The sequence below is a fragment of the Meriones unguiculatus genome, chromosome 6, assembly GCF_030254825.1.
Source record: "Meriones unguiculatus strain TT.TT164.6M chromosome 6, Bangor_MerUng_6.1, whole genome shotgun sequence".
In the NCBI taxonomy this organism is placed as follows: Eukaryota; Metazoa; Chordata; class Mammalia; order Rodentia; family Muridae; genus Meriones; species Meriones unguiculatus.
Window position 1 is genome coordinate 78570850 of NC_083354.1, and position 26018 is coordinate 78596867.

The following is a 26018-nucleotide window of genomic DNA, read 5'->3' on the forward strand; positions in this document are numbered from 1 at the left end:
AGAAGCAGCAGATGGGGTGCCAAATCAGCAGTGTATAACCATTCTGCTTTTGGCCCAGGGCACCAGCACAGATGTCAGAATGACAGCACATTCTGCCTTCCTGTCTATGCAAAAATGCTTTTTGCTTGAATTCACAGTGAAACTGTGCTGATTCTGCATAGGAAGGGCTGCAAGATAGGAGGTCCAAGTAGGCACTGGAATTGGGGCACTTCTACTGAAGAAATACCACCATGCCCCAATTCATGCTGAAAGAGTTCTAGAAACAATATTTTTCCTCATTCTGGTATGTCAGATTTTGAGACTATATCCACATTATGGGTAAAACAATCTAATGCAGTACTGTAATAGCCGGGACCCAGAGAAGACCTCCCTGTGCCAGCATTATGAACAATATGATTTAAATCTCCATACAAAAAGCCCAGACAATAGTTCACTTGGTAAAATTTCTGCTGCCTAAGTGTGAGGACCTAAATTCGATCCAGTGCCTAGGTAAACAGGCAGGTGTGGTGGTCCCAGGACTTGGGAGGTGGAAAGGGGAGAGAATCTTGCTAGCCAGGCAGCCTACCTGCTATTAGTGATAAACTCTGTCTCAAAAAAAGATGGACAACTACTGAGAAACAGCACCAGAGCTTGACATCTGGCTTTCACACCCAGGGTACAAATGTGCACTTGCACACACATGAACACACACACCTACCTCCCCCATCCCAGTGGCCCCATTATTGTACAATATAAGTCCTATCACCTCTATTGCTGAACCAAGAAAGCCGAAGCATACACAGGATCATATCAGAAGTAGGATTTAGAACCAGATGGGAACAGGGACTCAGCCACGGAGAAGGCAGCAGATGAGTCCATAACTTATAACTGTAACAAGAATGCTTAGTCTAATGCATCTTTATTGTATAGAAAAATGGGGAAAATGAAATTATATTTTAAGAAGTCACCTTTTTTCTTTTCTAAAAAATTTATCTATCTATCTATCTATCTATCTATCTATCTATCTATTCACTTTACATCCCAACTGTAGCCCCTTTTCTCCTCTCCTCCTGGTCCTACCCTCCCTTCCTCTTCTCTCCTCCCCCTTCCCTATTCCCCAGAGAAGCAGAGGCCCCCTACCCACCCACCCATCCCATGACTTAATCTTTTAAAAGGGTCTTTACCAAACTTCTGCTTTATGTGAAGAATTAAGGCGCAATGTGAGTGTGTTCTCTGAGAACAGTGATGTCCTCCAGAGATAGGAAGATCTCTCAAAGACTGCACAGGAGGCTGAGGTACACAAGGTCAAGCTTTGCCAGTGTCTAACCTGAGCCGGCGATGCTAACTGCATGGTTTTATAAACCATAGTTTTTAACCGAATACTAACAGTGCAAATAAGGGAAAATCAAGCCACCAGTTAGTTACTTATCACTATACAACATGACAAAAGTAGAAGCTCTGTAAATCTTGCTTGTGTGGAGATTTCTAAGTCAGTCTTTCAATTGCATACATGCACACAGGCAACACACATACAATATGGGGGAAGGGTCTGCACTCACACATGCATACATATACAATCTGAGGGAAAGGTCTACACACACACACACACATGCATACATACACAATCTGAGGGAAAGGTCTACACACACACACACACACACACACACACACGCACATGCATACATACACACTGGGGAAAGGGTCTGCTCAGTATCCAGAAAAAAAAAAATGAACAAATGAGTAGCTCATGAGTTAAAACTGGACAAACAAGAATCAACACAGTTATGTCACCAGAGAGGAGAAGAGAGGCCTTATTCTACCCGAAGCCTGCTGTAGTGGGGCAGAGCACTGCCAGTGAATGAACAGATCAACAATGTTCTTTCTTTAAAGAACAAAAGGAAATGTTTGCAAGGAAGGAGTAAAAGCTAAAAATAGCTTGCCTGCTTACAAATTTCCCAAAAGTCAGCCATGCTGTGTCACTGTGAACCCTTTAGGCAACATCATTTAAATATTTTTCACATGAGGACAAAAAAAAAAAAAATTCTACAAAATTCAAAAGCTCATTTTCCAGCAAACAACTGAACTCCCAAGCCAAAGAATCCCACAGTCAGCACGCACACGGAAATGGAATTTGACTTTGGCTCTGCAGTGTGAGGGGCCTGGTGCACAGGACTGTGGAGAAGCTAAACTGCCACACGTTAGCACGATGACACTTCCCAGGTTTTAACTGTGATTTTCTACATAGTTCTCAGCATGATCAACTGGGGGTGCTGAAAACAACAGTTTGGGAACATGAAGGCTAGTGGTGATCATCTATCTCCCAGATAAAACTAAGGATTACGCTACCTCACAAAACAATCCAACGGGCAAATCACAGCACCCCTCTTATAGAAAATGTTTTGACCATGAGAGCCTGAAAAACAAGGTTAGCTTAGATTTCTGTTTGGACAGAGATTTTTGAGAGGAATAAAGTTACCTAAATATGAGATAAATCTTTTTCTTTTCTTTTATCTATCTATCTATCTATCTATCTATCTATCTATCTATCTACCTACCTACCTACCTACTTACCTTTCTATTTTTGTTTTTTGAGACAGGATTTCTCTGTGTGTAGCCTTGGCTGTCCTGACCTGGCTTATAGACCAGGCTGACCTCGAGCTCACAGAGCTCTGCCTGCCTCTGCCTCCCGAGTGCTGGGATCAAAGGCTTGCGCCACCACTGTCTGGCTTTAATCTCTCTTTTCTTCCTTCCTTCCTTCCTCTTTTTCTTCTTTCAGATTTATTTTGTGTGTGTGGGTGTTTTGCCTGCCTGCATGTATGTGCATTACATGCATGCCTGGTGCCCATGGAGGCTAAAAGAGGGTTGGATCTCCTGGAACTGCGGCTACAGAAGGTTGTGAGCTATCACGTGGGTGCAGAGAACTGAACCTGGGTCCTCTGCAAGTGTAACAATTTTTTAAACTACTAAGCCATCTATCTCTCCATCCCTAAGGCAGTCTTCGCTTTACTGTCTCCCAAACAGACAGGATGTCTAAGATATATTCCATTACAGATTAAAAACCTATGTCTTGCTGTCGTAGAGACTAACTTTTAAACTTACACACTAGAGTAAAATGACACAATCTTAACTAACTAAATCTGTCATGTGAACTCTTGCAGCATTTAAAGACCAAAGTATTATGTTACTGTTGTCTACTTACGAGAGCAGCTTTTACTGGTAATTGTAAGTGCAGTGTGCCTCAGAAAAGGTGACTGGGGCTGACCAAGGGGCCCACTATTGATTTAATAGCACGCAGTCCATCTCCTAATCTGTCCGATCTACCACATCTACAGCTCATGGAGAAGCTCAAGTAACAGGCCCTAACACAAGTGGCCAGTAGCTATCAGACTGTGTTGTTACTAGACAGCCAAGAGGTCAGTTTTATCTTCCCACACATCTAGCCATCACTGTAAAAAAACAACAGTGACAAAGAAGATATGGGTAACAATCCATCTTTTGTTAGTCCTCACATCAGTCCTATAGTTCAACAGGTCAGCATCTAAGGAAACAGGAAAACCACACAATTCGGAGAAGTCTTAAATATCACAAACAAAATTCATCAAACTACATGTACTGCCCTAACTAGGGACTTATTTTAAAACTGCTCCTTTTTAGAGGAAAACAAATAGAAGTTCCACTTAAATGCAAATGCTGAGGTTGGAGAGTGAACCTGCTCACCATCCCATGACCAGCCCAGCACATGCCCAGGGGATGCAAGGCTTGAGGTCTGTGCATTGAGGTGTGAGAAGAGAGTGTATGTGAAGAATCTAACTCAGATAATTCCACCTGGCCCAGCTTCCCCACTAATATTGTTTCTCTATGTTCTTTGAATACTTAATAGTTTATTTGTCTTACTTCTCTTGACGGCATTAGGCTTCCAATTTTTGGATTCTTGTTTTCATGTCCTCCAACTAAATTCTAAAAATTCAAGATACTCTAACTTTCCATTTTAAATTCCATTCTACCATTCTTTGTATGTCATACATAGGAGATAATCAATAATCCTGCTTTTCAATACATCATCTGAGCATTCTTCTTCACAAAACCTTTCTCTAATAATGGAGGGCTTGATGGATGTTCTTCCAGAGGACCAGAGCTTAGCTCCTAGTACCACTCTGGGTGGCTCACAGTCATCTAGAACTCTAGCTCCAAGGGTTCTATGCCCTCTTCTGGCGAAAGCATACTCATACTGGCACCCATACTCAGAAAGACAAACAGAAAATTTTTTAAGAAGCTAAAAAAGTATATATATAAATTATAGTAAACAAGAAGTAAGCAAATTTTTAAACAAATATTACACACATTCACATTTTTGTTTATGTTAGCCTCTATTCTATGCTAGCATGTATATATGCACTAGAATACAAATTTAAACAAACAAAATATCAAAATAAAAGAAGGATCCTAAAAGAAATTGTGTCTGATATCAAAGTCAGAGACTCTAAAAGTTCACAGAGAAAAGTGAAATTAGAGTACTATCTGGTAACTTAGGACAAAGTCTTCATCCACTGTATGTGGGGGAACTTAACTCAGATCCCACGCCACAGAGCTACCTCTCATGCAGTGCCGGCATCAAGAGTGGCCGGAGCATGCTGAGCTGCCTTTGGGCAACTTGTGCTAAGCCTTTTCGCTTAGAAACCGGGGAAAACAATGTATCTAAATGATCTACTTAAGTGGATCAACTAAGGAGAGAGCTGTGAGGAGGTAGCTATGCTGTGCTGTTACACTCTGAAGGTTTGGACAGCTCTGGCTTCGGCTTCCCTTGAGTTTCTGAGACAATGGTTTACTATATAGCTCAAGCTGGTCACAGACTCACCATGTAATCTATGCTGGCCTTGGACTTCTGATCTTTCTGCCTTGGGAGTGCTGGGGTTACAGCAGGATAACATGTCACACAGCTCCATTTTTCTTCGTAGCCTGCCCAATCTGCACCATCTTGAGTCTGGGTTGCTCTGACTAAGCAATTATATCAAATCAAGTAGTCCTATCTTAATGTTAGTTATGAAAATAACATGCCTATGCTTCTCTAGAACTAATCCTCTACCATCCCCCATGTAGTAAGTAGCTCATGCTGTCCTTGCTTCTGGAATCAAAATTTGAAGTAGTCAGTGATTATCTGAGCAAGGGAAAAGCCCTGATTCTGATGAGTCCAGTCACCATCCACAACCTTTCACTCAGCTCTCTGGTCTGCTTCCCCTTGCTCTGTACCACCCCCTTCAGTCTGATCCTAAAAGGACTGAATTATACATAATCAATTATAAAAGTATGAAAAATTATCAAAGGATAAACAAAAGATAGTCTACTGCAAAATAAAATACTAGTCAGGTGCAGGTGGTGGTGTGTGCCTTTAATCCCTGCACTTAGCACTCAGGAGGCCAGATCTTGGTCTACAGAGTGAATTCCAGGACAGGACTACACAAAGAAACCCTGTTTTTAAAAACAAACAAAGAAACAAAAAACCCAAACAAACAAAAATAAAATACTAACATATGATGCTCAATGTTTTCATGTGTTTTTAAGAGAATTGTTATTGTCTCCATTTTATTTAGTTTTGTTTTCTTATAACAGGGTCTTACTATGCAGCTTTGATTATCCCAGAGCTCACAATGTAGACTAGGCTGGCACTGAACTCACAGAGATCCACCTGCCTCTGCCAACTTAGTGTTGGGATTAAAGGAGTCCACCATGATACCAGGGTATCTCCATTTTATGATTGGAGAAACAAGGCTTTGAAAAGGCCAAATCATGCATTATTTTTCTTTTTTCTTTTTGATGGGGTGCAGAGGAATGAACCTAGCCCTACATTTTCTTATGTTTTTGGTTGTGAGCCTCGCTTTTAATGGCTGAGCCGTCGCTCCAGCCCGCCCTGTATTTTTTAATCCAACATTCTGTCACAACACCAGGGTTCCCCTGACAGGGTCTGTTTCTCTACAGTGTAATGTAATTTAAATATTTAAAAAATACTTAGTTTACAGACTATTTCAGGTCATATCATTTGAAGTTTGTCTGACTATATACAACCCTTTCACTTTTAATTAAGACTTTATTATGATTCTGATGTTTATTAAAATAATTACCTCTTTATAGTTCAAAACTCATTACTGCTTTTAACATACAACCAACAAAGACATCAGCATGCATGAAAACTGTTGAGAGCATTACTTGTCCATTCTGCAGAAGTTCAAAAGGCCAGGGATTACAGTGAACACAAACTATGAAAGAGGAACAGATACTGGCAATGCCTCTCCTGATTGATATCTTCCAAATTACCGACCTGGCAGTGTACACACAAGAAAACATGGTGAAACTCAAGTCCCAAATGAGGACACAGTAAACAATAAACGAGGGCATCCACATGCCTGAAAACTGGAAGTTCCTGCACACATATTTAAATGTTACCACTACAAGCTCCAGTGAGCTCCTCTGGCCATTCAACCTCCAGGCTGTCACAGTGCAGAATCCAAACAATAAGGTGTCATATCTTAAATCCAATCTACTGCACACGTATGGCTAGTTCAGAAGTATTAGTGAGCACAAAAGTTATGACTCTCATTCACCTGCCATCCATACATTAGAATCAGTACAAAAGGTCTCTAAAAGTAACAGCAGCAAACACAAAAGGTGTTTACAAAAGGTGGAAAGTATTGGTCACTGGCTCCAAGCATGAATATCTCAATCCTCCAGCATTCTGAAATGCTGGAATTCTCTGGAGTTATCATTTCATGTTATCTGAAATGATAAAAAGAGGTATTTTTTTAAAGATAATCTCATGAAGAGATGACCAAATGAAGGATAGTATCAACTACTCATCAGCAGGATGCATTCTACTCATGAGGGGTTAGCCAAGGTCTAAGGACTGAAGGGAACTGATTGCTTTGAGAGAGAAACACTAGGTATGGAGAGATGGCATAGTGATGAAGAGCACTGGGTTTCCCTCCAGAGGACCATATTCAATTTCCAGCACTAGAATGATGGCTCACAACTATCTGTAAGTCTAGCTCTAGGGGAACCAATACCCTCTTCTGGCCTCCTTAGGCACCAGGCACACAGTGGTAGACAGGCAAAATACCCACACATACACAGTAGAGAGTAGATTTTAAAAAACAGACGTCAAAACGGATTATTTCAGTCATGCATCAGTTTTCAAATGTCACAGAACATAAAGAAAGTAGTTTCCTGTGCTAAAAGTGACTACCTCAAAGGATCAAAAGTAATGCCAAATAATATATATAACGGAGCTGTGGAGGGCTGTCTGAAGAGTATGGGAAGCACAAGATACTGAGGTCATAAGAGGCCAGTGCCTTAAGTGTCTGCATCAGGAGCAATGAAACCCCACTGGAAGATAAGTACTATTTTAATAAATGTGACTAAGGCACTGAATTACTTCTTTGTAAAACTTCCAGCCAGCAGTCATCACTGAGCAGTAAACTGCTGAATTAGGGGCACTAAACTGTGGTTCATCATCCAATCAGCTGTAGAGGCTGTGAGTTTCTGGAAATCCATCTTACAATTTTCAGAATGTGAATCCAAGGACATTCTTCTGGAGAAGTACTCAGTTCAAAACAAATAAATGAGGCTTGGTGATTAAAAGCACTGGCTACTCTTACAACAGACACAGGTTCGATTCCTAGCACCCACATGGCAGCTCACAACTGTCTGCAACTCCAGTCCCAAGAGATCTGATGGCCTTTTCTGGCCTCCATGGGTATTGCATACACATGGTACATATATATACATACATACATACATACATACTTACACACACACAAGTACAACATCCATACACATAAAAAATTTAAATAAATTAATGAATAAATAAATAAAAGGCCAACCATTCCAAAGGTAGAGCCTTGCTTATCTGCATACAGATATACACCTAGAACTTAGCTGATCTAATCCATACAATTCAAGTTTAAAAAGTTATTTTTACTTTTCTAACTTAATCATAGAAGTATCACAATTCAAGAGAATTTAGGAGCACAGAAAGGATAATGATAGAAGTTCAATAATGAAAAACAACTGTGGGACTCCAGTGTCGGGAGAACAGACTTTAAAACATCTAAGAAATGTGAGATTATCCTAAAAGGTTTCTCCTTTTAGGCAGCATTTGGACTTAGATATCTGGACAGACTCCTGTTGTATTTCCCACTGTTTATGTAAAGTAACAGACTATTTTCCCCCACCCCCGGGTGTGTATATATGTATATGTGTGGTGTGTGGTATGTGTATGTGTGTATGTGTGTATGTATGTTGGGAATTGAACCCAAGGTCATGAACATGTTAAGCATTAACTACTTTGAACTCATGGCAATCTTGCCTCAGCCTCTTGCATGCTGGGATTACAATGTGACCACTACAGGGAGCCATAGGCATTTTTGTTTGCTTGCTTCCCTTTATTTTATTTAATTAATTTATTTTTTTGTTTTTTTGAGACAGGGTTTCTCTGTATAGCCTTCGTTGTTCTGGACTCGATTTGTAGACCAGGCTGGCCTCAAACACACAGAAATCCTCCTGCCTCTGCCTCCCCCAGTACTGGGATCACAGGTGTGTGCCAGCATGACCAGTTTTTTTTTTTTTTTTTTTTTTTTTTTTAGGAACATATGGAGGCACCAGAATAAACAGATAATATATTGAAAGAACTATCTTTAAAATTTAGTTTACCTATTATAGTTGAGTATGTATGACTTGTGATCATGTGTATGGATAAAAAAATGTTATCAATAGATATACACAGAGATTCCAAATTTAGAAAGCTATCTCTTAATGTCTGCTACCAGTATATTTAAAACATTAGGTTAAGGGGCTGGAGAAATGGCTCAATGGTTAAGAGCACTGTCTGCTCTTCCAGAGGTGCTAAGTTCAATTCCCATCAACCACATGGTGGCTCACACCATCTACACCCTCTACTGCCCTCTTAGAGCACTAATATGCATAAAATAAATAAATAAATAAAATCTTAAAAAAAATTAGGTTAAGTGAATAGAAATTAATAATATAAATAATAGTTAAATAGTAACAAGTGTGTAACATAAACCAAAAGTAGTTTAGGCCCAGTTAAATGGTTAAATGGATAACTTCAGTTGAGAATAAGTATCTTTTATGCTTTGTATGCAGTGCAACCAGGGCCAGAGTAAGATAAACATAGTCTTTTGATTGTGAATATAATGCGGTGGTAGAGGGCTTGCCTGGCATAACCGTGAAGCCCTGGATTTAACCAACAGCCCTAAAACAAGACAAAACATAAAACCTATACATCACTATTACCAGAGATTGTGGCAGGAAGATCATGGGTTCAAGGCCAGCTGAGCTATACCTTATTAGATTTTTGTTTCCAAAACAAGAAAAAGAAGAGAGAGGGAGAAAAAAAAAAAAAAAAAAGAATCCTTTTTTCGAGACAGCTCAGCTGTGAAGTGCTGGCTACATCGGCATGGGGACTTTCGTCAAACCCCAGAATTCCCTTTAAAAGGATAGCATGGTGGTGTATGCTTACAAGTGGATCCCTGGAGGTAGCTAGTCAGACTGCCTAACCTAACTAGTGAGTTCCAGGTCTCAGTGAGAGAGCTTGTCTCCAAAAACAAGGTGGATAGCTCCTGAAGAACAGCAGATACTGACCTCTGGCCTCAACACACATGAACACACACATGTCACACCCATGCAACAATCACTTTTAATTTTGGGCCCTAAGGAAATCTCTTTCAACCTATTGCACATACCTCTTTCCCGGAAAAATCCTGTACACAGTCATTTATTTTTTTCTGTTAGGCTCTCATGTAGCCTAAGGTAGCCTTGAACTTGCTAAGGCTGGTCTTGAACTCCTGATCTTCCTGCCCCTTTCCCAAGCACAGGGTTGCAATTAGCAACCACAGCTAACTCTACATGGCTGTATTACTTGTGATTTTAATTTGAGGCTACTCAGTAGTAGAAAAGGAATAACGGTTTGAGGTAGTTGGAAGTCACTGTTGTTTCTCCACAAGCAGATATTTTACAAGCTCTTTCATCAGTGGGCTAACCTCAAGGTGAAAATACAGTGTGAGAGAGGATATGACAAGGAAAATTGCGTGTCTCTGAAGGCTTACCACTTCTCCAACATGTTCAGCTTGTGAAAAGAATGAGGCAAAGAGAGGAACTTGCCAGCAGCCAAAATGAAAGCAACAACTGGAAGCAACTGGTGGGTTTGCCGTGAAAACCCCCTGCTCACCTGCGCACAAATCTGATGCATGACGTGACCGAACTCATGGAAGTAAGTGCGAACCTCATCGTGTCTCAGCAGAGAGGGCCGGCCTGCTACAGGCTGTGAGAAGTTGACCACCAGGGCGGCCACAGACATCATCCGGCTGCCGTCAGGGAGAAGGCAGCCTGGCTGGAGACCAAAGCAGGCTGCATGGTTGTACTTTCCTTCCCTGGGAGACAGAAACAGAATTGTGAAATGGACATCCTTCTTCAGCAAAAAAAATGGCTTCTTCCAGATGTGAAGTCATACTTGACACCAGAAGATACTTTCTTGGTCCCCTGTGTCTTCCCCCACCCCTTGTCCCCACTGATGCCCTTAAAGGGAAAACACAACAACAACAAAGGTTCTTATTCAGATGCATAAAAGTTAAGACAGGGAATTGCCCCTGGCTTGAATCCAACAGTGACACCCTGGACATTCTGCACATCTCAGCCTTTCTGTAGCCATCAGAGAACTGCTGTAGAAGGGACGTCAACAAGTCCACCACCTAGCACAGGGGCTTCCAAGGAGACAGGAGAGGGAGTACAGCGCTGCCTTAACTTAGGGCAAATACTGGACACCACCATGAGAGGAAATTATGGCCACTGTTAAAGTTCGGTGCTGGGCTGGACAAACACAGGGCTTGTATACAAGGGAAAAGCAGCTTCACCTGCAGTATCAGACATTACACAGAGAAAGAATGGGATGGGCAGACATTCCTAAGACAGCGTCAGTGCTGGAAAGAGTATGAAGCGGCACCTAGATGCTTTCTCATTTGTCCTCTAAAGACCAAGGGCCTTAATACCCCCAGGAAGGAAAAGAGCCTCTGTGGGGCAGAAACACACCATGAAATCAATCTACAGCTATGCATGAGGCAGGACCAGGACCCAACCCTAAGACACAGGACACACAGGTTACACAGGACACAGTTTCACAGTCTGTAACTCCAGCACTCTGGTTAAGGGTGACACTGGCCAGGTGTCACCACACCAGTACACACTAGTGATCCCAGGCATCTAGGAGCTTGAGTTCAGTCTGGGGTATATGGCCACACTCTGTCTCAGGAAAAGAAGATGTACAAAAACAAGAAACAACAAAGGAGAGTCTGATGTGGGAATGATAGCAACAGAGTTCCTACCTCCAACCAGGCTTGTGAGCAGCTAGTAACAGCCCACGGCAGCCCACTGCTTTTAGAAAGCTTGGATGAGGACCTGCTCCAGAGAAGAGCACAGAGATGTAGTGAAAGTGCAAGAGAATTAGGAAAAACTGTGGAAAATAAATTCTAGACACAATCTAGAACAAGGGGAGACTATCCGCAGAGAGGTTAATCAAGGCAGTGGCAGCTCAGGAACCTACCTGACTACTAAATGAACCAATACCCTATATAAAATGCCTAGCACAAGTAAATGTGGGGCCAATTTTAGATGTAAAATTAACTGCAGCCTTCACTGTCCTATTCAAATGCTTAGCTTTTCATCAACCTGTGAGAAATACAAAGATGCAAAGCAACTGGGGACCATATTCACATACAATAGGGATTCTAGAGCCATAAGCAGATTTGAAATAAATAACCAGATCAAGATGCTGAAAGGTAAAGGGAGGAAGGAAGGGTCAAACTGAGAGGGGAAGAGAGACTGGGTTACAACAAGGATGCAAAATGAATAAAAAAAAATAAAAATATGAACAACAACAACAAAAAAAGATGCTGAAAGGTTTGCATGCTATGGACGGTCAGCTGGATAATTTTGGCAGAGTTGGAAACTGCAAGACAGACTCATCAGAGCGTAATGGCCCATGGCTGTAACTCCAGCACTGTGGGCAGTCAATGAGTCTGAAGTGTTCTTGGAATTCTCATGGAGCAAACTGGAAATGTACCAAAAGGTAAACAGAACACGAGCATGCTTATCCTGTCATCTTATATGTTTGTACTATGTGTACTTGATGAGTGTGTCAAATGAGTGGCAATGTGCTGCACAGACAAGGTGAATGCTCCCACTAAAACTCTTAATTTAATCACTTTAATCTTAAAGCCTTCCTGCTAATTTTTAAATTCTCAGAAAGGCTTTAATCTTTTTTGCTTGTACTTATAATTTATCTTAAAATTATTTTGTTATTTGTGGGCGTCAGTCAGGACCTGGAATGACAGGTAGTTGTGAGCTGCCTGAGGTGGGCGTAGGAACTGAACTCTGGTCGTCTGGAAGAGTATCAAGTGATTCTAACCCCTACACCATCTCTCTAGGTCCTATGTTTTGTTTTGTTTTTTTGGAGATTTTATTTCTTTTTATTTTATGAGTGTTTACTTACATGTATGCCTCTGTACCAGGTATATGCAGTGCCCGTGTGGGCAGAAAGGGTTTTGGAACCCCTGGGACTGGAGTTATAGAGCAACCATATGGGAGGGAATTGAGTCCTTTGTAAGAGAACAGCCATTTCTCCTAACTGGTGAGTGTCTCTCCAGCCCATGTCTTTTCCTTTTTAAGAATAAACCTGGGGCCAGGTGTGGTGGCGCATACCTTTAACCCCAGCACTCAGGAGGCAGAAGCAGGAGCATCTCTCTGAGTTTTAGGCTAGCCTGGTCTATATAGTACACTTAAGGACAGCCAGGCCTACACAGAGGTCCTGTCTCAAAACAACAACCCCAAACAAAACAAAAACTGAGTTTAGTTATTTTAAAATTTTTATCTTTCTTCTGAGATTGTCTTTTCATGTTGTATTTATGAAGCAACAGAGACTGGAAGTCCTTGCCTTGCAGTTAATGTTAGAATCATAAGATTTTGTCTGTTTGAGACTCTCAGCATTGGATGAATAAAAATAAAATGTGCTTGAAAAAGACAAACACAAGTCTTGTTCCCGAGTCAGACAGCACATGTATGTTTTACCCACACACAGTGACTGTGACAGAAAACAAGAATGAACGAGGTCATTATCCTCACAACAGATTGCTCTGTGTTCTCCACCAAATTTCTGGTAGCAATGACCAGATCTTCAAATATGAAACAAGGCAAGTATGTTGGCGGAAACCCAGCAGGGTGGGAGGACTTTGTCCCTCATAAGTGCGTTTCGAGACAGGCACAGGACACTGTAATGTTCAAAGATTTCCTGCTTTAAATTTTATTTGTGTGCATGTGTGTGTGCATGCGTGCGTGTGTGCGTGCGTGCGTGCATGTGTGTGTGTGTGTGTGTGTGTGTGTGTGTGTGTACATGTGGATAGCTCCTTTGTGAAGGCCAGAGTACACCTCTCAGGAGTCAGTCCTCTCCTGCCACCTTGTGGGATTTGGGGATCAAACTCAGGTTGTTATGCCTGAGAGGAAGGACTTTTACCACTATTGCATCTTGCTGGCCCAAAGGCTGACCCTCTTAGGTACTTGCAAAAAACTGTGTCTGACACTTGTGTATGTCTGCATGTGTGTATATATGTGCTTGGGTGTGTGCATACTACAGTGTGTGTGTGTGTGTGTGTGTATAGGTCAGAGGGCAACTTGCAAGAAGGCGTCAGTTAACTCCTTTCACTATGGCTCCTGGGAATCAAACTCATGTTGTCAGCCTTGATGGCAGGCACCTCTACCCACGGAGCCATCACTGGCCCTCTTGGCATGTTCCAAAAAGCTTTGGGCTAGCCCAGGTGCTAAAGAATACCTGTGCCACCAAACGGATCACCACCCTTCCTCGAGCATCCAGGGCCACTGGATCACTCACCTACACTTTGCTGAAGACGGTGTGCCATGTTTTTTAGCCTATTTAGTAAAATGGGTTAGAAATTGCAAAAGGTTGTTTGTTTTAGAAAGTTGCCTAAGGAGGAAAAGATCCGAATCTTCTGTGTCTGATGAAACGTGGAGTTGGTAGTTCCACACTTTAAACAATAATATTTGGGATTTTATCCCTGATCAAATGGTTGGGAAACGTGCAGACATAGTCCCTAGTGCACAAGTAGCCCCCGTGAAGGGCTAAGAATGAGCACCTCAAGGAGGTTATGTCAGTCGAGCATATGGCCTCATTAGATTAACAGCAAAGATTCTGCTACTTCCACACTGTGCTGGCTCTCACAGGACAGAGGGAACACTCACAGACACCATCACTGACAGGCAGACAGCTCATCTAGAAAATTAACACTCTGGTAGCAATTTTAAGTTAAGCAAATGCAGTAGATGGTGATGGTGATGTTAGCTAATGGGCTGGGAGTTAGTTCAGGTGTCCTCTCTGACCTGGCACACGCACACACACATGCACATACAACATACACACAGTTTGTGCATCACACACAAATTTGGGTTGTTTGTTTTTTTAAAGAACTCAGCTATGCACTGTGCAGTCTTCTAAATGATATGAATATAATCAGCTAACAATCCACAAAACCAGTGCTACAAGCATTTCCATCTTTCATGTTTCAAGTACAGAAAATACACAGCAAAAGTGGGTAGCTTGGCTAGTAAGGGATGAAGGCAGATATTCTAGTTTCAGAAAGTATTTTTTTTTTCCAGACAAGTTTTCTTTATATAGCTCTGGCTATTCTGGAACTCTCTCTGTAGACCAGGCTGGCCTTGGACTCACAGAGATCTACCTGCCTCTGCCTCCTGAGTGCTGGAATTAAAGGCGTGTACCACCACAATTCAGGGAGAGCCTAAATCTTTTTTTTTTTTTGAGAGCCTAAATCTTAACCCCTGTACCTCTCATCACATGTTGGGAATATGCACGGGTGGAGTCAGGTCACTTTTAACAGCCAATCCAGTACCTTGGATAGAGGTCCAGGTAGAACTGTCCCAGCACTTCTCCAGTAGCTTTATCCTTCACGGTGTAAAGTGAAACGCTCTTATTCCAAACATGAGCATTGGCCACTTGCTCAAATGAAAGTCCCAGCAACTCCTGGTAGATGCTTAGCAAGCCTTCAGTGACCACCTCAATGGGAAAGTATTCCTTGAGGGACTCCTGGTCCACTGAGTACTTGAGCTCCTCTGTCTGTGTCATGTAGTAATGCAGGTCCCACGCATTGATTTTCCCGTCGTAGTCAAAACCTCGCTCTTCACATTCCTTCTTTTTCAAGCTCAAAATAAACTCCCGTTCTTCCTCACCCAAGGGTTTTAATTTCTGGCTTAAATCATCTGTGAGGGAAATGGCCAAGTTAGTGAGGCGTCCTTAGGAGCAAGCGTATTCACAAGCACTGCCAGTTTTCCGCATGACCAGTCAGAGGAACCATCAGAGAAGGAAAAGAGCTCAACAGGGCAGGGCTTTTTCTCCAGAGTGATTTAGTTGATAACTCTTGTCCCCTTGTCTTTCATGCCAAATCCAACCATAATTTCCTTCCAATGGCAACAATGGTGAAGCTTACCTCAAGAACTCTGACCCAGGAACATTATGGTTCAGAATAAAGCAATGGTAATACTAAGCGCACGCATGTGTGTGTGTGTATTTCTTAGTAAGGTTCTAAAACAACTCCTGTGACCTGCAGGCAACATTGCCCGGAAACTGCTTTGTACAATTGACCATGAGTGTGGCCTGCCTTTCACAGCCCCATGATGAAGGAAGATTTGGAGACAGAAGCTCTTGATTTTAGCTAGAGAAAACAATGTTACCACAATTTAAATACTGTTGTCAAATTCTGATTATTTAGCTGGGTGTGGAGGTGCATGCCTTTGATCTCAGCACTCAGGGAGGCAGAGGCAGGTGGGCTGTAGCCTGGTCTACAAAGCAGGTCCAGGACAGCCAAGGCTACACAGAAAAACAACAACAACAACAACAAAAACTGATTATTTGCTTTTAAAAAAGTTGACTAATTGAGTAAGCTCTTTTGCATTTCTTTTTACAACTTGTTTGCTATGTTAAGATAAAGATGTGCTTGGGTCTGTAGTGGACATAGGTTAGAGGCAGCCCAAAGGTGTGAGATGGTGGCATCTGCCCAATGAACGCTGTGAAGAAAGAAAAAAAGCCTCAAGGAAGATAAGAGAAATACAGCTGTCATTGGGCCTGTAGAGGCTGTGTGGAGACAGGCAGCACAAGCGAGTTGAGAGTGTGATTAAGTTGGTGGGGTAGCTGCTGGCAGGCCTCTCAGCAGAGGCAGTCACCACTACAGGAAGCACATCAGACCTTACCTGTTCACACTTCTGCTCTTTTCCCCAGCGGAGAGCCCGGGGAAAGGACACTGCTTCACTGTCTCTGTGCTTCTACCATTTAGCACAGCACCTTCTCCTGATACAAAGCAGTGATTCCAAATGTCTCATAAATGCACAAATCAATTAGAGGACGTCATTAATGGAGCACCTGTTTGTGAGTTATATGTGATTCTACCATATATGCATGTAAACTATGACATGACTATTGAGAAAAAATAGTGAAGTAAATTTTAGGCTAAAAGCTGGTTTCTTATCCTATTTTTATTATTTAACTTTCATTTATTGGTTCAGTAAGACAGGGTCTCACACTGTGGCTCTCTGACTTGGTACTTGCTACATAACTCAGGTAGGCCACAAATTCATGGCATCCTCCCGTCTCAGCCTCCTGACTATTGAGATTACAGGTGTGTACCACCATGCCCAATTTCAACCCATTACTAATCAGTTCCAAGTTGATTCACTAATAAAAGGCTATTAAAAATACTTTTGATATGCTGTTGAAGGAGAAAAAGTAATTTTAATATCATTTAAGAATTTGTGCAGCTGGGTGCAGTGTCACACGACAGTAATCTCAGTGTTCAGGGAGGCAGAGGCAGGCAGATCTCTGAGTTTGAGGCCAGCCTGGTGTACAAAGCAAGTCTAGGACAGCCAGGGCTACACAGAGAAACCCTGTCTCCAAACAAAAACAAAACAAACCAATAACAACAAACCCCCAAAGAGTTTGTGCTAGGTGCTGTAGCACGTGCCTTTAATTCCAGGACACGCCTATGAAGCCTACGTGTAAGTGAGCTCGCTTGCACATGTGTGTTAACAGTTTTTATTTTTCTCAATCGCTCTCCACCTTATTTATTGAAGCAAGGTCTCTCAGTTGAAACCTTGCTTGTAAGTTGTCTGGCTTAGCTGGCCTGGTTGCCCTAAGGGTGCCTTACCCCTGAGTGTGGGGACTCCAGGTGGCCCTTACCTACTTGGCTTTTACATGCACTGTAGGGATTTGGTTTTAGTCCTCATTTTTGCATAGTAGGCACTTTATTTACTGAGCTATCTCCCTATTCCAGAGACCTTAGTTGTTCTTATTTTCTCCTTCAGACAAGGTCTCACTATGTAGCTATGGCAGGCCTGGAACTCACAATGTAGCCCAGGATGGCCCTGAACTCACAGTGATCTGTCTTCATGCTGGGAATAAAGGTGTGTGCCACTAGGCCCAGACAACTCTAGTTTAAAAAAAAAAAAAAAAAGCATTATAAAAATAGGCTTAAAATTAATGTGACTACAGTAATTAGGTAACACTTTTGACACACTCTATATTAAAAGTAGACTTTGGTAGGTAGAGCACCAGGTTTTTGTGTATGCTGTTTTCATTTTATACCATATCTTCAGCTTATTTCATACAAATCTACTAGTAGTCAGAGTATAGTATCCAATACTCAAGAGGCCGTGAGCAAAGGCAATGACTTAATAGTCTATTAGCTCATTTACCATATCTCATATGGTAGATGGAGTCAATGTCCCAAAAACATATGCGATAGAGAACCCCAGCAGCCTCAGGAACTGTGAATTTATCTAAGGTAATAGCTGATCAATACCCTTCTGAAACCAGGATGTTCTCGAAGGCAGCCTAGGCGGCCAACAGGGCGCTGACGTTAAGGTGATATAATGCAGTAAGATGATATAGAGCAAAGGAAAGAAAAACAATACAGCTGACCCTAAATAAAGACTGACCTAGAAAGGCCGCCACATGGCCTGTGCTCTTCGCGGTGTTCAGTTCAAGGACAAAGTCAGCATGAGTGTTATAGCCGAGTAGTCTGGCCACTTGTGCTCGCAGCGGGAGGAGCTGTTGCAGAATTATGCTGTTTTCCTAGTAACGGAACAACAAAACCAGAAGAAAACCATCAACAGCATGAAAAGCACTAGAGCAGTCATTGCATTAGTGAGGCCGTGCCACTGCCAGGCAGTTCTGGACCATCTTAACTATTGCTTCCATTTCAGCATTAAGAAAATTAGCAAACGTGGTATGTTATTCCTGAAAAAATTTATAACACTTTATTCTTTGGAGATAGCTGTAAGTTCTTCATAAACTATGACGTACTGTAAACTCAGAGCAAAATATGCTTCATGAACTACTGAGATTTCTCACTTATTTTCAGTTATATAACACTCATAGTTACAACTCATGATTATAACTCAAATACTCATAGTTACAATTTTCTGATGTGTTTGTGGCAAATTATACAAAGCATAAACTTACCATTTTAACTCCACACCAGTTTGTTTTGCTATTCTATATCCATACATGGAAAATGATGTGCTGATAAGGATGTAGAAAAACTGATACACTTTTGTATTGATGAAGAGAATGTAAAATGGTTCAGCTGCTCTACAAATTGATACAGTGATTTTTCAACAGTTACACGAAGATGGGTTGGGAATAAAGTGTTTGCCTAACATTCATGAAGCCTGAGGTTTGATCCCTAGTTCATAAATGAGGCATGGTCGCACATGCCTGTAATCTTCAGTACTTGGGAGGTGGAAGCAAGAGGCTCAGGAAATTCAGGGTCATTACTGGTCACATCATGAGTTTAAGACCAGCCAGGGCTATATATGAGAGCCAACCTCAACAAAACAAAACAAAACCCCAAAGCAAAACACCCCCACAACAACAATAACAACAAAAACCCTATAGAATTACCATTTAATCCCAATTCTACTTCTGGGAAATATTCAAAAGAACTGACACACAATAGATATCTATGCTTAACGCATCATTATTCAATAGTAAAACCATGGAAACAACAGACGTGCACAGTGACAGAAGACTGGCTCAAGAAAATGTGGTACCTCCATACAATGACATATAATTCATCCTTAAAGAGGAGGGCATTCTGACATGGTACGATGTGGTAAGCCTTTATGGCATTATGCTAAGTAAATGTGAGTCACAAGACACATGTTTGCTTCCTGCAGCCATTAGGCTTACAGACATGGAAAGCAGAACAGTGAACGGGGAGTTAGTTTGTAATGAATGCAGTCTCATTTAGAGCATGAAAAATTCTGTGAACAGGTATTGGTGATGGTTCCACAAATGTACATATACTTAATTCTACATGTTAATGTCTGAACGTTTTCCTAAAATATGTTGAAAAATAATTTGTACTGCTGTGGTCTTAAGAGATGAGACCTTTTAGCACTATCCTTACTGCTTGATTAGTGGCTTACAAGAGAGCTGGAAAAAAAACAGCTTAGGTACTTTTTGTCCTGTTCCCCTGTAATTAAAAGTTTTTCCTTCTTCCACATGAGCACACAGTATCTTGAATTTCCTGCCTCCAAAATCATGAAAAACAAATCTCTATTGTTCGTAAGTTACCCAGCCTGTAATATTTTGTTTATATAGCAGAAATAGAGGAACATACCATGGTATTTTCATTTAAAATACTTTTTTTATAGGCTTTTCCTCAACATATTTTCTATTTGGTACCAAAATGCTTAGGAACACAGTTCTCTCTGTCTCTGATATTTGTTTTGCTTCCTTTTGGGACAAGGTCTTACTATGTAGCCCTGGCAGACCTGGAACTCACTATCCCAAGTGATAGCTTCAGACTCAGAAAAACTTATTTTAAAAGGAAAAGTAATTCTTTTTGTTTTTAATTTTTAAAAGTTGATTTTGTTATTTTTTGTATGAGTGTTTTACCTGCATATATACGTGCACTGTGTCTGGTGCTTGAGGATCCAAATGTGTCATTAGATTGCCTGCTACTGCTTTTACTTACGGTGCTGGGAACCAAATTTGGGTCCTCTGCCAGAGCATTAAGTGTTCTTAACTACTGACCCATATCCTCAGCCCTGGAAAAGTAATCCTAATAATATCAAAGAAAAAATATTAATCTCAACAATCAAGTCAGCAAATTATTTAGGAACCAATTTCTTTTCTTATACATACAAAATCTTCATTATTTTACTTGCGTGCGGGCAGTATGTGGCAGGAAACATGTGCACACTGAACATGTATGTGGAGGTGGGAGGACAGTCTTCTCACTGTCCCTGCCTTCCCCTTGGCTGAAGCACGGTTCCTTTCGTTTTGACTGCTCTACCGCATACCCCAGGATGGTACAGCCCCTGGTCCATGAGGTCCCAGGTGATTCTCCTGCCTCAGCCTCCCCTCTCTCTGGGGGACTGCTGGGATTACACACGTGCCACCTCAGCTGTCTTGCTGTGTAGGTTGTCAGGCTTGCAAGGCTAGTGTCTTTAGCCACTGAGCTATTGCCAACTCTGTATTTTCTTTTTTGTGTGCATGGGGGCGGGGGTCTAAGTAAGGACCTCACTCTGTGGCCTAGACTATCAAATTCACAGGGACTAGCCTGTCTCAGCTTCCTGCAGATGTGAAACCTGACTTGTTTCGATTTTTGAGACAAGTTTTTTGTTTTTAATTTTTAATTTTTTTTGAGATAGGGTTTCTCTGTGTAGCCTTGCTTATCCTAGATTAGCTTTGTAGACCAGGCTGGTGTCAAACTCATAGAGATCCACCTGCCTCTGTCTTCGTGCTGAGACTACAGGTGTGCGCCACTGTGCCTGGCTACCACGGCTCATTTTACAGCCTAGGCTAGCCTCAAACCTACTTTACAGTTTGACTTACTATGCTTTTGATTGGTTTTATAAAGATGTACTAAGGACTATGGAGACTGACTGGAATAAAATGCTGCTGCAACAAAAATTAAAAAAGTACAGAAGTGGAAAGCAAAGAGAGGGAGACCCTGCAGGCAGAGCAGCTCTAGTGACACAGGCTCGCTGTGGGCTCACTGCGGGCATACTACACACACCATACTATGAGTAATGTTTGCTGTAGCTGCTGCTTGTCATAACTTTGGAAAAATGCCATGGAGCTGTTAGGTCTTAGAGGAATTGCTTGGGAAAAATAATAATGCTTGTCACTTTATACTACTTTTAGAAAGATTCACAGGAGCGAGATGGGCTCAAAGAAGGGCCTAGTTTATAAGACACAAAATGCAAAGAAGGAAGATGAGAAGCTGGGAGATGAGGGAGACCTTCCGTGTGGATTCAGACTGCTGTCACAGCAGCTGTGCTGCATTCCTAACATCATGGGTAGTTACTCACTACAGAGATTAATTTGAGAACACTGCCTACTTCCTTTTCTCCTTGCAAAAGCGTACCTTTTCCAAGAGGCCCCAAAGCAACGTCTTTTAGACAGAGGAACAAATATAGAAATCAATCAGTTTCTAAGACTTGGCAAGAACTATGAACAAATGCAATATTTGGATACAGTTATCTTAACTGCCTAGAGGTTAACATATAAGAAGCTAAGTTTTTTAAGATGCTCTAAACCTAGGACAGGCAAAACAGTATGGCTATTTAGTTCCTAACCCTTGCATTTCAAACCACTAGGCCTCCATCTAGCCATAGGGGAAAATAATCAAGAAAGAACCCCCTACAGGCAAACGTGGGGGCAGGGAATGCAACTGGTAAAGGACTTCTCGCCAAATAATTTTTTAAAAATTCTATGTATCTCCTATGTTCCTCCTCTTCCTCTTCTTCTTCTTCTTTTTTTCTGGAGACAAGTTCTCTTCTCATCTTGGCTGGCCTGGAGCTTGGTATATATACCAGGGTGGCCTGAAACTCACAGGGAGCCATATACTGTTATTAAGGGCATACACCACCACACCTAGTTAGGCTTTGCTTTTTTCCTCCTTTCTGTCCACCCATGTGATTATTCTGTTCCTATTCTAGCACTGGGTGTGGACTGGGGGTGAGAGGGCTAATTATTTGTGTTTCCTTTCAGAGGCCACTACATCATGAAACCCTTAAATGGGAAGGACTGAATGGCAATCAGTGGTGTTTGAACCCAAGACATTAAAGACTGGAGGCCGACAAATGGTCCTAAAAGAAAAGACATGCGCAGTTCCTTGGGTAGCCAGGACAACGGTGGAGCTGGCTGGTTGATTCAGAATCAGTTTTTAATTTCCCCCCTTAACAGTAAAAGCAAATAGTTGACAACTACCCCTGTAACTAGATACGACTACACATCTTAGATGGATAGGACTGGAGTTGATGGATGCTATTTGTAGTTTGTTGTTGTTTTGCTCTTTCAGTTTCCTGGGACAGGATTTTAAAGATGTGTGGTCTGTACTTTCCCCCTTCTCCCCCGCAGGCTGAGTAGTAATAATTTCTAGAATCTGCCTTGGTGGTTACTTGTTACAGAGGGAGACATCCCTTACCAGCACTGGCCTTCAAATGCAGAAAAGGAGTGCACCTCCTTTGTTTTTAATCTGCTCTATTTTACTACAACAGTCTATCTTGTGGCACACCCAGCAAACTGATGAGGAAACGAAGGAGCTAAAAATCTTGAAGGTATGTGGAACTGGTAAATGCAATCCACATGCAAACAGGACTACCAGTCACTTGGCTGACTTCGACACTGGCAAACAAAGCACACCCATTCCTTAATAGCTTCAGTTAAGATCAAAATAAAGGCATTTATGGTACCTGTTTGCATCTTGTATGAAAAGCCATTTCCATCTTCCTTCGGGTTTCAGGGACACAGCATTTCTTCATGACAGGAAAGTAGTGGGGATACTTTAAGGTAACTTTGTACTTGTCATCATCTGTTTTTTCTAAACTGTCAATGAAGTCATCAGGAAGAGCACCTGCAAAGAGGCATTTTCTCATACATCATTTTCCCCTTGTTACTGCCTTACTTAGGGTGGGCACAGCATTTTTCAGCAGCTCGAGGAATCCAGTGTGGTAACTGAAGTACAAGTGAGAGGACAACTGTATAATCTTACTAGAATTGCGTTGGAATGGGAGGGGGGCAGTGATAGGACAGGTGGCTCAGGAGATGACAATTTGTTTGAAACAGGAAAATGTTTCAGGGCACCTATGCAGATGGTATTTTAATGGAGAGCAGGCAAAATTAGGCCAAAAACAAACCAAAACAAAAAAAACCCACCCCAGAGTAAGAGACTAGTTTATAGTATGGAGATGCATAAAAGCAGTCAAGGCTTGAAGGCCGTTAAATGAACATCAGTGAGTCAGAAAGAAAGGTCACACAGTGGGTGCTGGGAATCAAACCTGGAAACCCAGGTACTCAGCAGGAGCAGCCAGCGCCCTTAACTGCTGGCGCCACTCCAGCACTGACACTGAACAATTTTTAGGAGAATCTTTTCATTTAATCTAGGCTGGAAACTGTGAGGTGATATATTTCGATCTAGCAAAACCACAAATCTTTACCCAGTTCAGCCTTGGAAAATACAAGGAAAGTATCATCCTCATTGAGGTTTTTGTTGAAGTCAATGCACAGCTCACTCATTCTTTTCTTCATCGATTTGATTTCCTGAAGGGAAGGAAGACAGGCAGGGCATGAAAGACAAAGAAAGCCTTTCATTTTCATTGCTACCAGCTAACATGTTTAAATGATACTTGAATTCAGATTCTGTCTTATCTCAGAAGTCCTTTCTTAGAAATGTACTCTGTAAAGCAGCTGCTGTCAGTCTGTCTGGCTACTACTGCCTAAACACACATGGCAGCATCCTCAATTCCTCTTCCCCACTTCCCCATTCTACAGCAGCCACATAGGTCAGAGGACCTGAAAGTGAACATTCCAGGACAGTGTCCTCTAAACCAATTAGGTCACCATACCATCTTCCTGCAGTAATGACTGATTCCAATAACACACACCTGGCACTCCTCTAACAGGTCTGGAAAAGTACTGGGTAGGAGATCTGAGTGGATGACAGAGGACAAGAAAAATATAAGAGAGTATTATTCTGCTGACAATGTTGGATAATGAAATCTACTTGATAACAAGTAGTTCTCAAAGTGGGGCTTTGGCAAAAGATCTGCTGTGGGGCCCTGAGACCCAGAGACAGAGTTCAATGTGTGTCTGATGGTGGTATTTAGACTGATAGGCTTTTTTTTTTTTTTAAATAAAAAGCTAGTCTTTCACAAACACTAACACTGAAGAAGACAGAGCAGAGAAACAGAATATATCAGGTGGGCAAAGCCAAAACACACAAAGCTGTCTCTGCCTCTAAAACTTTCTGACTTCCTTAAGTTGCTTAAATGAGATTATTTGCTGCAACCAATTACAGCTTAATTACTACTTCTCTTTCACCCAAGAGAATGGAGGGTCGACCAGGAAGTCGAAGGGTCAAGTGAGTGACATCAGCTGTCTGTACATAAGGACCAGGAAACAAAGTATACTCAGCCAATCAAAGGAAACTCAGGTGACAGAAATATGTGACATCCCCATGTCACCTTCAGTGCTATCTGCTAGGATGACATCAGTCACTAAATGAAACTTGGTTTGGATATCTGTCAAACTTATTTCCAGTTCTGCAGTCTATGTGAATGACCTGGAAAGAAATCATGTGTTACATTTCCTGTCCAAGAGGAATGAGGTTAATTAAACAGCCAAGTTTATCACAGCACCTAGAAGACTTGATTTGCCTTCAACATGGAAAATGTCTGGGCAGAGCTTTTCAGTGGCTAATCTCTTCATGTGAGGGGCATGTATCAATCACAGGGTGTCCTATCCTAAAGTGCTGGCTTTCTCAATTGGTAAGGGTTTGATTAAGAGTACTTGCCTCTGTGTGATCAAGAGAGTGAGAATACAACCAGCTACTGAAATCTGGAGTTTACTTTTTAAGAATATAAAACACAGAAAATAAAATAAGTCCAATACACATAAAATAAACAAAACGTGGAGAGGATTAAGAACCAATAATGTTGCCAGGCATGGTAGTACACATCTGTAATCCCAGAAGCAGAGTCAGGTGGATCTCCGAGTTTGAGGGCAGCCTGGTGTACACAGGGAATTCCAGGTCAAATAGGGCTGTACAGTGCGATCTGGTGGAGAACAGTTAAGTTTTGAGTTGCTCAGTTATTAATAAGGTTAGCAAAGAGGCTGAGGCAGGGGCTGGGGAGATAGCTTAGTGGTTAAGAAGTTGGGTAGCTCTTCCAAAGGACCCTTGTTCAATTCCTAGCACCCACACTGGACAGCTCACAACCACTTCTGTAATTGCAGCTCCAGGGCACCAGAAGCTGCTATCTGGGCCCTGTGGGTATCAGCACACACACACAAACACCCACAGACATACACAAAATTAAAGTTAAAATTAATCTTTTAAAAAGGAAAAAAGCACCAAATATATTGGTTCTTGTTGCATTATTTTCTTTTTCTCCTCAATAAGAAAATGACAGAGGTAGAAGGAGATGACGGGTATGTGTGTGTGAGAGTAATTAGGGTACGTCTTATATATGAAATTGTAAAAATAAAACTTATTAATAAAAGTAAAAAGAAAGATAAACTCACATTTCTTACTTGTTCTGAAAGATGGAGACCATTCCTTTTTCCCATTTTAATGGACTTTTCCAAGTATCGCCTGGCTTCAGGCTTTATCTTCTCCAAGTCACAGGTTTCCTGAAATTAACAAGCATGTCAGTCATTTCCATTGTAATAGCACATAGGCAAACAATCAACTCCCAGGCCAAAGCCAACGTACTGCATTCACCATCTCTGGTGGGCCATGAAACACAGGTGATTATGTGGCAGGCCCTACTGAAGACCTAATTTCTTTTATGCTTTGGTGAGCTTCTGTTAATTTAAAACAGAAATATTAAATAAATCAAAAGCTAAGCAGAATAGCTTTGCCCTGCCTCAGAACTAAGCATGCTGAGCC

General features: G+C 41.6%; 1 protein-coding gene across 2 annotated transcripts in view; it reads right to left on the reverse strand.

Annotated features, from left to right (window-relative positions):
- Nucleotides 1-26018, reverse strand: part of Nln (neurolysin) — an 87769-nt gene that overhangs the window by 16212 nt on the left and 45539 nt on the right. Inside the window, exons 4-9 of one of the 2 annotated variants that reach the window (XM_021649292.2) lie at nt 25661-25759; nt 23569-23671; nt 22825-22985; nt 18052-18187; nt 14958-15324; nt 10217-10418 (exon numbers count right to left, since the gene is read on the reverse strand). In XM_021649292.2, coding sequence (XP_021504967.1) covers nt 10217-10418; nt 14958-15324; nt 18052-18187; nt 22825-22985; nt 23569-23671; nt 25661-25759 — 1068 coding nt within the window. Of the gene's footprint in view, nt 1-10216; nt 10419-14957; nt 15325-18051; nt 18188-22824; nt 22986-23568; nt 23672-25651; nt 25760-26018 lie in introns of both variants that reach the window. The other variant, XM_021649283.2, reaches the window with a different exon arrangement.